This window comes from Limanda limanda, chromosome 4 (assembly GCF_963576545.1).
Source record: "Limanda limanda chromosome 4, fLimLim1.1, whole genome shotgun sequence".
NCBI classification, from domain to species: Eukaryota; Metazoa; Chordata; class Actinopteri; order Pleuronectiformes; family Pleuronectidae; genus Limanda; species Limanda limanda.
The window spans coordinates 6088527-6100619 of NC_083639.1; the positions used below are offsets into that span (position 1 = coordinate 6088527).

At 40.9% G+C, this 12093-nt stretch overlaps 1 protein-coding gene across 1 annotated transcript; it reads left to right on the forward strand.

Annotated features, from left to right (window-relative positions):
- Positions 1-2714: 2714 nt before the first annotated feature.
- Positions 2715-11659, forward strand: mmel1 (membrane metallo-endopeptidase-like 1). The gene is made up of 23 exons (XM_061070296.1): positions 2715-2871; positions 3229-3273; positions 3560-3619; positions 3749-3910; positions 4043-4123; positions 4539-4634; positions 5101-5219; positions 5600-5665; positions 6221-6355; positions 6590-6679; positions 6945-7081; positions 7172-7265; positions 7374-7502; positions 8391-8489; positions 8579-8662; positions 8860-8963; positions 9397-9455; positions 9572-9691; positions 9860-9993; positions 10129-10194; positions 10282-10377; positions 10821-10897; positions 11367-11659. The coding sequence occupies exons 1-23, from the start codon at positions 2715-2717 to the stop codon at positions 11464-11466; spliced, it is 2310 nt and encodes a 769-aa protein (XP_060926279.1). The 3' UTR covers positions 11467-11659.
- Positions 11660-12093: the final 434 nt, after the last annotated feature.

Consider the following 12093-nt stretch of genomic DNA (forward strand, 5'->3'; position numbering starts at 1 on the left):
GAACAGTAAGACTGGCCTGCTTTTACTGGTCTGTTCAAATCTGATGCTATTTATCAAAAAAACAGTGAGTCTGAAATTATTTCTAGGATTAGAAAAATCTAATTTCTCCAAGGATGAAAATATTATTCATCCTTTTGTCTATTTCAACAATCATGAATGTATTGAGCTGCAAATGAGTCATCAACCTGATAGGGAAATGTAACATTTTGGCCACAATATAATCATGTTATTTCCCCTTTGATTGATCATGATTGGATCTCATACAATGTATCCTTGATCAAGCTGTATCCTGTACTACTGAATGAATCTTGGCCTGATTGCTTTAACTAAGGCATTGTTGTTTTCATGTCATCAGAAGATCCCAACCTTTGACTAACCAGAGTGGGAGGGGTGAGGCAAATGTAGAAAGACAAAGAACTGTTTCCCATCGGTGTGCATATTACAAACTAACCTTTGTCGTATGCACCATGCTCTGAGCATTAAAGTGTGACAATACTGTAAGAGAAGTGTGTTTCGTTCCTCGTTGGTAGAGTGGGATGTAGAAATTGCCACGACAAACCTAATATTCATCATGTTTGTTGTTAGGGTGGCACAGTGTCGGAGTGATTAGCACTGCTGCCTCATTTTTGGGGGGTTTGAATCCTGGATATTAAGATTAGTTTTAACAAGCGACTTGTCCATAGATGTGAATATTTGTGTGAGCAGTTGTTTGTCTCTACATGTTGGCCCCTTGATACGCTGACAACCTGTCCAGGGTGTAGCTCGCCCATTGCCCAATGTCAGCAGGGATTGGCCCACCAATGACCCTTAAAGGAGAATGGGTGTAGGTAATGGATGAATTCTCGTTTTTCTTAATGAACACAGTTGGAAATTCACGTTACTATAGATAAATCAAAAATAAATGATTCCTGCCTCCTGAAAGATAATAAGCAGTGGGAGTTGGACATAACAGCTGCACAGTCATCTGATGATGACATAAAGATGTAAATAACTCTTTCTGCCGGGCGCAACAAATCTTGTACTGACACAGCAGACTGCACATTATCACACAGTTTTCCATAAAGCGCGACCTGTCTTTACTGCAGTAAGCCGGGATTTCGCCTCAGAGAGCATTACTGTGCAATCTGATGCTGAGGTTGGCAGTGGAGCTCTAACAAGCCCCTGTCTGCTCTTCATCACTGTAGTGCCACAGATATGTGCCCATGAGTATTCATCAGGAAGGGCTAATGGGGCACAGCAGTGTGAACCTCTGATTTACAGCCCGTCCCCTGTCAGGCCTAATGATAGGGCCGTGGGGCTGGTTATGGAGAAACAGGTGCTGCAGAGTGAATAGATGCGAAGCGATGCTGCTGAAAGCCACGGGTGATTGCCGTTTTGTCCCCAGCACAAACGCTCATTTGCAATATTGTCTTCACACATACATAATTATTGTACAAGCTGTGTTTGTGTGTGCATGTGCATGTGTCTTTTCAAAATTTCAAAGACACACACATTAACTTTAATGGTAATTTACTCTTTGCCAAATCGTTCCAAGCATAACTGTCACATTGACTGTACACAATGACTCCTCTCTGTCCTCGGCAACAGATGGAGCTCGGTGCTAAAGTGAAAATTATGTTTCAAATGAAGTCATACGCTGAACAAAATATGGTCAGGTTATTAGAAGAGGTGAGTCTAACATTGTAGAACCACCATCATTATAATCTGTTAAACAGCCAAAGCCTCATACAGCGAGACATTAGGGCACCACCATATGGATAAAAAATACATACAACATTTTTTTTCTAACAACTGTAATATAATGTACTGTAATGTCGCGGCAGGTAAGAATCCAGTGTTTGTTGATTTTAAAACACATTATAGTGTTAACTTAGAAAACTAAATTGTGCAATAATACATCATATTTAAAGACAACTACCACAGCACCTTTAACACAATAAACCTTGTATAATGATAGAGACTTGCTGCAAAGGTGCCATAACAATAAATAAAAAACCTGCTTTATGTCTTCTAAATATGTATACGTATATATATATATATATATATATAGAGAGAGAGAGAGAGAGAGAGTGAGATAACAAACTAGACTTTTCTAGCTCAAAGATCAGAGGTTCTATGAAAAAGGCCAAAAGAAATGAGTATTCACAAAATAATATATATAATCATATTGGGACCCTTTTGGGGGGGGTTCTGACATACAGGACTCAATGGCATATGGTTTCTTATATTAAATGCATCACAGAACTTATCAATTATTTGACAATGAAACTCTCCTACTAAATCTACCAATTCCTTTCCTTTTGAAATCATCTCGTTAACGCGGATGATAAATCAATCAGAGGGGCTGCAACAAGCTCTTAAGCTTTTAGTGAGATTCATGGATTTCATGAGTTTAAAAATAGCGAAAAAATATCTATAAATACCATGATACAAAAAGAGAGAATTAGGTGAAAAGTGACCAACTGTTTTTTGCAACTAGACAAACAGTTTCCCAACAACTGTCAGTGGTGTTGTTGTAGGTGTGCAGCAGTTCAATCTCACTCACTGCAGGTCAGCTGGCACTGTTTACTGATGGATCACTGCACAGCCCACAGCCCACACACACACACACACACACACACACACACACACACACACACACACACACACACAGGGAGCTCTCTGCCTGGACCATCCCACACTCTAACTGTGTCTCTCCCACAGTCAGGAGGAATATGGGCAAATCCGAAAGTCAAATGGATATCATGGAGAAATCAAGTAAACCTGGAAAGCGTCGTTGGACTGTTGCAGAGATCAGCCTGTCCGTGCTTCTGTTGTTGGTCAGCTGTGCCCTGGCCGGGCTGGTAGTCCTCTACACATCAGTTGTGAAAGGTAATGGCTCTGTCAGGTCCAGATATTACAGATGGCAGCAGTAATGAAGTGTCTGCTCTGTTGTTTTCTGCATGTGAGCCCAACTTGACACAGGAAATGAGAGTGGTGGTCGAAACATCTCCAAAATGAACATTATTTACAACACACTTAATGATATGTCTTGAGTATTGGCTCATACTAACAACTGTTATCTGACCTTTTTGACCTTAAACTGCAGCTTTGAAGCTATTTTTAAAGAAAATATCATTTAGTTTTCTCTGTGCAACTTCTCAATGTTGCCAGCCGATGGTGTAAAGATGATGCAGTGTTCTTCATTATTTAGAATAAATAAAAATCTGTCTCTTTCATCCATCTCAGAACAATCGAACAGGTCCAGTGTGTCAAGGAGCTCAACACGAGAGGGTGAGTCCTTTAATCCTGTAAACTGAACGCAGGATGTGGAACCAGTGGGCCGGCTTGTGTCATATTCCAGCACCTCACCTCGGATAGTCACTGTAATACTGTAATTCTCTTTACTGCCACATCAGCAGTGCCACACAAAAGTGAAAGTCGCTGCTGACACAGACAAACCCCCGTCACACACAGACCCTAGATCTAGGCTAATTAGAATTTGCTTTATACTTTGTACTGCAACAGCCACCAGTCTCTTCCCGTTCTCTCTCATGAGTGTCAACACTGATTTTTCCAGGTCAGCTGTTTCGCTCCAACCTCAACGATGTGTGCACCACGGAGGACTGTGTCACTGCAGGTGAGAGGAAGTGTTTTTTCTTTGCTTCCCTGCTGATTCTTTTTGCAAAGTCGACCCCTCATTCTTGCAAAAAAAAAGGACCACGTACCGAACCCTCATCCTGTCCATGTTTCTCTCTTTCCCCACCAGCTGCTCGGCTCTTGCAGAACATGGATAAGTCAGTGAAGCCCTGCGATAATTTCTACCAGTACGCCTGCGGGGGTTGGCTGGAGCGCCATGTCATCCCGGAGACCAGCTCTCGTCACAGTGTCTTTGACATTCTGAGGGACAAGCTGGAGATTGTCCTCAAAGGTCAGCTGGCACAGTCGCGCAATGCCAGGGTCATGGGTCTAACCTTTGGTGGTCAGTGGGTGGTGGCATTCAGAGCTGCATGCGTGGGTTTCATTCGGAGTGCAAATGTTTGCATGTGTCTTGTTTTTGCAGGTGTTCTGGAGACGGAGAACGAACAGGACAGGGATGCCATCAGAAAGGCCAAAACCCTTTACAGTTCCTGCATGAATGAGAGTAAGGATCTTTTCACTCACTCTAAAAATGGGTTTCTCCACTAGAAGGAGGCAAGAGAACAGGCATGTTGACCTGAACAGGTGATCGTACAGACAGCCTCCCTCTTCTATACTACACAAATACATACATACATTGTGCTCAATGAACAATAAGAGTTTAAAAAAAAAATCACACTCACATTCAAACCTACAGTCACCTTAGAGTCTCCAATTAAATTAAGCTGCATGTCTTTGGACTGTGGGAGGAAGCCTGTGACCACCCACACAGACATTGTGAGAACATGTAAAAACCACACACAACAGGATCTTTCAGTCTCACTGAAGATGAATAGTAGATACTTCAGAGAGAATAGAGACTGCAGTGTTGCTGTTATATGTTATCATGTATGCATTATCATGTGGTTTTTTACCTGCAGGCCTCATAGAGCAGCGTGACTCCCAGCCCCTCCTGACGCTCATTGAGAGTATCGGAGACTGGCCTGTGGCCTCAGACGACTGGAACTCCACAACAGGTAGAAATACCTCTGTACTCTGATTAGTGTTAACTCTGTACAAACAGGCAAGTGTGCACCTGTAACACATCCACACAAACAAGCACAAGCATATTCCTACTCAAATACTCACATAGAGACAGGGCAGCTATGTTTGGACTCTGTGTACAGCTGAGAATTAGGTTTGTTGATGGGATCAAGAGGCCGGCGGAGGGTCTTCAGCCGAGCAGTTAGGTGAGGAACATGAAGGGGGAAGGAGCAGGTCCTCATCAGAACTCTGAAGGATGCTTTAAATATTCTACATTGCCCAAGCTCCTGAAACTCAAATCACAAACTGCACCATCCTCGCATATCTTCACACAGATTTACACAGGGGACCCAGAGCAGCAGGGACACACGAGAAACCTGCTTTTTGCAACCTGCTACGTTGAATCCTGCTTTATACTTTTTCTGTTTGAATTAAGTTCTGATGTTTTCCTGTTTGCAGAGGAGATGTGGAGCCTCGAGGACACACTGGCGATGCTCACTGCTCGTTTCCACAAGAAGGTTTTGCTGGACTTGTACGTTTGGACAGATGACCGGGACTCTCGGCGTCATATAATTTATGTGAGATTACTGTTTATCTGAGCACGAATAACCTTTAATCAACCTTTATGCAGTTATTACAGAACAGGCTGCAATTATTCTATATCTATCTCAGACAGGAGTAAATAGTGAACTTGTGGGGTCTATTTTTAGCTGCGTATTAACATGCATTTAGTGCTGTAAACAGTATTTATGGCAGGATGACCGTCTAGTTAATGGTACAGGGGAATACGTTGTATCAGGCTTTGGATATGCAGAAAATATTTATATTCATATTAGTACAAAAATGTTACAGTTGTTTTTTGTGGGATTTTTTACAGTATTGCTGCCTTAGCTTTTAATCACATTGTAAAAAATACATGTGCAAACATTTTGTATTGCTCTTCTGGTATATTGAACAGATTGACCAGCCAGGACTTGGAATGCCATCAAGAGACTATTACTTCAATGATGGAAACTACAAAAAGGTGATAACACAAAGGATCAGCTCTCATAAATCTCAATGAAAGATACATCTGCTTATTCAACTGTATCAGACTACACAGGTAGTTTAGGTTTTATGTAATTTTTATTTGATTTATTATAATTTTATCTTACATGTTTAAGAGATACCTATCTCCGACATTGCTGTTTTCACTTTAGTACAATGGAGGTAAGTGGACTTTTGTGGGTGGCTTTCAGCAATGGCTTTTTTATTCAAAAACATTGGATTCCTGATTCATTGATTAAAACTTAATTCAAGCACCATACATATTCCATTTACCTCGATGGTTTTGAGTTAGCAGCAACAAAAACAATCAAAAAATTGCTTTTTCTATAGGATAAGGGTATGAATGTTACTAAAACCAAATTATATTGTTGTCACATTACAGTTATCAATCATACAGCAACACAAATATACATTACTTTACCTTTAACTGACAATCTGGCAAACTTATCAGATTAAAAACTTACTTCCTGACACAACCTTGATTTTGTTGTGGAGGCAACATTATCAGTTTGTTTGATTGTTGGCACCACAGGTTCGAGACGCCTACCTGCACTTCATGTTCTCTATCGCGAAGATAACCCGAGAGGACAGGAACTTGACCCAGGATGACGAGCGTGTGTGGGAGGAAATGATGCAAGTGCTGGAGCTGGAGACAGACATCGCCAACGTGAGTGCCAGCCACGACAGGAAATGGAATTCTGGGACCTGAGGAAAATGAATAATGACTAGATGATAAATGAGCAGCTCCAGTCTCTGCTTCCTGTGAACAAGAGTGCCAGGCTCAATTGAGTGTGAACCAGGGAGATCAGCCAAACTTTTAACCCATTTCTTTTTCAGTAAATATAAAACCAAGCATCAGTCTTTAGACAGTGTTTTTGTTTACTTCCCTGTTGATGGACAGGCCACATCACCAGCAGAGGAAAGACAAGATGTCACAGTTCTCTACAACAAGATGACACTGGGTGAACTACAGAGCACGTTCAGCTTTAATGTAAGTGAGGTTTTACTTCTTTCTTCTGCTTTACCTTATTAACAAAGAGCAGACAGGTCAACGGTTCAAATTATTTTCTATCTTTTGTTTGAAAAACTGATGAACTTTTTCAACATTGTCTCTGGAGTTAGTTGTGATTAACTTCCCACACTAGAAAAAAGGAAGAAAAATCTAAATAAACAAGAATATTTTTTAAATGCTGTATATATGCTCCATATTTACCTTAACTTGTGGTGCTCTAAACATGTTAACATCTCTTTTTCAGGGTTTCAACTGGACACAATTTATTCAGGGTGTGCTGTCGAGTGTGTCCGTCAAGGTCCAGCTAGCGGAGGAGGTGGTGGTCTACAGCTCCCCCTACCTGGAGAAGATGAATGACGTTCTCTCCAGACACAGCGCCCGGTCAGGCCAAAAGCCACGTGCAACGCTGACACCATAAAGATTCAGTCTTTAGAGAACAGGTTGAATTTATCAAAATATATACTTTTGCAGAACTATGCAGAACTACCTCAGCTGGCAGCTCGTCTTTGAAAGAGTCAATAGCTTGAGCCGCCGCTTCAAAGATGCCAGAGCCCGTTACAGGAAGGTACGAAGCACGTAGCATCACAGGGCATGACACATGTTAATGTGAGCATGGTGAAAAACAGTTCTCCAGTGTGTGTGCCTGTGTGTGTGCCTGTGTGTGTGCGAACAGACTCTCTATGGGACGACGGTGGAGGATGCTTGGTGGCGGGAATGCGTCCGTTACGTCCAGAACAGCATGGAGAACGCAGTTGGCGCCCTGTACGTGCGTGAGACCTTCGCCGGAGAAAGCAAACGAATGGTGAGTTGTTTTTTGGGTCTGTTAACACCACAGAACCAATCAGATATACATATTCGTCCAAGCATGGAAATCAGTTACTACCACAGCAGATGTTTACGTCAGACTATGATGCCTGAGCTTGTGCACAGAGGTTCGTGGTGTGACATTCATTATGTGCACCAAATTGACCTGGAGGTGCCAAGAGTTCATTTTCAAGCTTCACTGTGCATTGCGTCACTAAATCAAGGATAAGAATATACAGTCATTCATTCTTCTTTATTGCCTTTTGTGATATTTGGACATGAGCAATATTTTTCTTGACATTTTTCAGTTTTATCAAGTATTAACAAGACAAAGCCATTTAGTTTTAGGAAATGCATTTCATGCCAGATCTCAATGTTACACATTGTGGTAATGACACTTTAAAATTCTATCTATATACATTTACAGAGCTTCACATTAAATCCACCAATTTAAGGTTTTTTCTTTTTATTTCCTATTTAATTCTATGTCATACTTTCACACGTTCTCATGTCTCCCTCATTCTGACTATGTCACTTAGATCTCTAACTATCTTATCATATCTTACCTCTTCTAAATCCACCTGTGGGCGTCTTTAAGTGACTTAGCCAAAATACAATAACAGTATAGTAAAATGCAGTTTAAATAATATAACATATGTCATCAGAGTAAGAATTATAATTACAACAAATACTGTGTCCTAAAAAAGACGTGTTACAAAATGCATGATGTACTTGTTAAGTGTTTTGTGTCCATTTCGCGAAACATTTTATGCCATAAAAAAAAACACCCTCTAATTTGTAGCCTCAGGAGCTCGTTATTATGAAAACTGCACTTCTGCTTTCGACTGTGCCTGCAATCTTTGCTATTTGTGTCAAATGTTCACAGGTCAGTGACCTTATCGGTAAGATCCAGAAAGCCTATGTGGAAACTCTCGAGGAGTTAAGCTGGATGGACGCACCCTCAAAAGAGAAAGCAAGAGAGAAGGTGCAGTTTGTAGTCCCACTGAGGAGATAATGGAGGATCTCACCCACATGTGTATTCATATCATACAGATCATTCTGCTTCTCTTATAGGCCATGGCAATCAAGGAGCACATTGGTTATCCAGATCATATTCTACAGCAAAGCAACCTGAAACTTGACCAGGAGTATGCACATGTAAGTAGACACTGAGTCCATGTCTACAGGCCACACTGTGGACACTAGCATATGACCGCCAAGGCTCAACAGATTGATTTTTTCCTCTAGATCCATAAATTATTCCCTACGAACTTGAAGAAAAACCTAAGCTCCTTGGTAAAGGTAATAACTCAAAGATTCTCTTTCCATTAATCTCGTCCCCTTTCTCTTCCCAGTTGAACTTTAGTGAAGAGCACTACTTTGAGAACATCCTGGAGAACCTGAAGTCTGAGGCGCAAAAGAGTCTGAAGAAGCTCAGAGAACCGGTGGATCCTGACTTGTAAGCTGCTGATTGTACAAAATGTTCTTAATAGTAAAAACACAAGGTTGTGAACTCAGGCAGACGCCATGTTTTTCTAAGTGCGTGACCGAAAAATGTCATCGGAGGTTGGAACACAAACTCCTCTTCTAAGTGAGTTGGATTATACAAATATGGTTTGCGAGGACAGTTTAAGATTGTGGCTCCTCTGTCTGTTACCAGGAGAATAAACCAGGTTGTGTTCAGCCTTAATGAAAAAAAAACTGATTTGATGAAAGGGACATGCTGCGACAATTTATTGCTTTTACAGTCCCAAGAAAAAAAAAACCACTGTCCTCATCTAGAGAATCAAATAACATTGAGCATGACGGTCTAAAAACATTTTTTTATCCAGCTTAAAATGGTTTATGCTTTTTTTATCGGCTTCAATACATTTTTTTCACTCCCTCCTCAGATGGATTATTGGTGCTGCAGTGGTGAACGCATTCTACTCACCCAACAGAAACCAGATAGGTGAGAGTTTCAGAGGTGTTTTCATGGAATAACCTAGTAATAACCTCTTCAATGTAATCCTCATCAGTGCTGCCTGAACACAATGTTTTCACTCCTGTTATTTTTCCTGTGTCCAGTGTTTCCTGCTGGGATCCTGCAGCCGCCGTTCTTCAACAAACATCAGCACCAGGCCCTGAACTTCGGTGGAATAGGAATGGTTATCGGACATGAGATCACACATGGATTCGATGACAACGGTTAGACGCTAGTGACTCATTGTGGATGGTTTTAGAAACCTGAAAGGATAAATACTGTTTATCATTAGAACAACCGATTTCAAATCTGTTAAACAAGCACATTTTCAAATGCTGCTATGTTTGGAACATGAAAACCTCCCTTAGCCTCACACGTTGTTTTCCTTGCAGGTCGTAATTTTGACAAGGACGGCAATATGCTGAACTGGTGGAGTAATTACTCTGCCGAGCATTTTAAAGAGCAGTCGCAGTGCATGGTGCAGCAGTACGGCAACTTCAACTGGAAGCTAGCGGGTGGACAGAACGTAAGCACCCATGTGGCCTGCGTGAAATGAGAGGTGTTGTCTCAGCTGTAATCCCCGACTCTGTGAACCTTGTATTAAGAGACCAGCAGAATGAGTGGTTTCACGTCGGTGTGTGGTTTTGTTTGTGTAACGCAGGTGAGTGGAATCAGCACTTTGGGGGAAAACATTGCTGACAACGGAGGAGTTCGTCAAGCATACAAGGTTCGATTCAAAAGCACTAAGCCATATTTTATTATTAGGCAATAACAACTAACTTAAAATAATTGTATGTGTTTGTTTATTTTGAAGGCTTACCTGAAGTGGGTGGAGATGGAGGGCGAGGAGCCCTGTCTTCCTGGTCTCGACATGGATCACAAGCAACTTTTCTTTCTCAACTTTGCCCAAGTGAGTGTTACGGAAGGGATGTTTTGTTTCTGAAAGAGGATTTCAAAACCTGAACTCGAGAGTGAAAGGTCAGGAGGAGCCTTTTTCAGGGGATGTTTTGAACTGAGAAGTACACAGGGCGCCAGGGGGGAGACGCTGAAACAATCACAGATAAAAATCAGTTTTCAGCTTAAAAAACATAGAGAATGAGAAAAGCTGCCAAAGTAAACACCCTTGTGATGCCCGGGAATTTAAAAAACAAGCAAAAAACACTGACAGTGCAAGAAAGCAACAAGTCTGTTCTATTGGTTCATGAGTGAAAAACCTATAAGAGCCGTGAATTAAGATAATTATCAAAAGTGTTATAATAAATTATAAACAGGTGATTATATTATACATTCTGAATAAATAAACACATTTCTCTCTTCTTCTCTCCTCCCTCTCTGTAACTGTTCTATCTCCAGGTGTGGTGTGGTGCTTATCGGCCTGAGTACGCCAGCCAGTCCATCAAGACGGACTCACACAGTCCCTTAGAATACAGGTAATCAGCTTCAGTATGACCTGGGGTTAACAGCAGAGGCTGCACATTTTAAAACCAGTGAGGACTTATTACTTTAGAGCTTGTGTTTCTGCCTTTGTCCATTGGTTTGTTTGTTAGATTGTCTGTGTGAGAATACAAAAACTACTAAACTGATTTCAATGAAACCTGCTGTAAGGCCTTTTTTTTGCTAAGATTTTCGTTTTTTCAACATTTTCACTATTTTCCCAGGAAATTAATTCTTGGATGTCAATGAAAAAAATTCAGGCCCATTTAGCTAACTGCTGTCTATGAGTGAAATGTGGTGCAGCTTGTTTGATTTTAAGGCGACAATTTGGCCTTGATGGAGGAATGTGCTCTAAAGAGGGCAATTCTAATAGTCCAGTTGTTTTGTATTCCTTATGAAAACATAAGAATCAATGCAGCTCCACTCACAGATATTTCTTAATGTTTTTTTTACCTTTGTCTTTAGGGTGCTTGGATCTCTCCAGAATTTCGAAGCCTTCTCAGAAGCTTTCCAGTGCCAGAAGGGCAGTCAAATGAACCCTGAGCAGAAATGTCGTGTTTGGTAGAAAGTTTTAATCATGAAATAATTGTTTCCTGACTTGGGCCACTCAAATCAAGTTTTACATTTTAAACCCAGAGAGAAGATTCTACTGGAGACTTATTCCAGTTTATTTAGGGGCAGACTGTCAAGCTCTCAAGTTTCAAAACTTGAAATATGTTCTGTACTGTTTAAAAAAAAGAAACTTGCTTGAGAATCTATCAAGTTTGAAGTGTTGTCTCTGGATGAGTTAGTCACTCATTCTTCTTTTTTTGCTGTGTCCCACAACAGGAGACGAGTGGGTACATGACTGAAAATGTTCCGTAGTAAACAAAAGATCTTGTGAAAGGGTTAAACCCATGACTTTAAATACATTACTGCCCTTCTTGAATTAATCATTTACAAGCAAAAAAAAATCTCTGGTTCAGATCTTTGTGATTTATCCATTAACGTCTGACACTCAGTTGCCTCTGTGTCTTTCCTCCGACGAGTTCTTTTCAAGATGTTGTGCCACTCTAGAAAAAAATCAACAGTGAACCAATCTAACACTGACTGAAGTGCGAGTCTGAAAGAAATGAAAGCTGGTGAAAGCTACAGCAGAATTAGTCACACTCTGAGAGTTTGGTTATTCACTGTTACATGAAACAAATTACCT

What these genes read in the sequence shown, in the direction of transcription:
- mmel1 (XM_061070296.1), top strand. Translation starts at nt 2,715, where the DNA reads ATGGGCAAATCCGAAAGTCAAATGGATATCATGGAGAAATCAAGTAAA. An exon ending in CAGTTCCTGCATGAATGAGA is followed by an intron (nt 4,124 to 4,538) that starts GTAAGGATCTTT and finishes TTTTACCTGCAG; the next exon opens with GCCTCATAGAGCAGCGTGAC. An exon ending in GAGTTCGTCAAGCATACAAG is followed by an intron (nt 10,195 to 10,281) that starts GTTCGATTCAAA and finishes TTTATTTTGAAG; the next exon opens with GCTTACCTGAAGTGGGTGGA.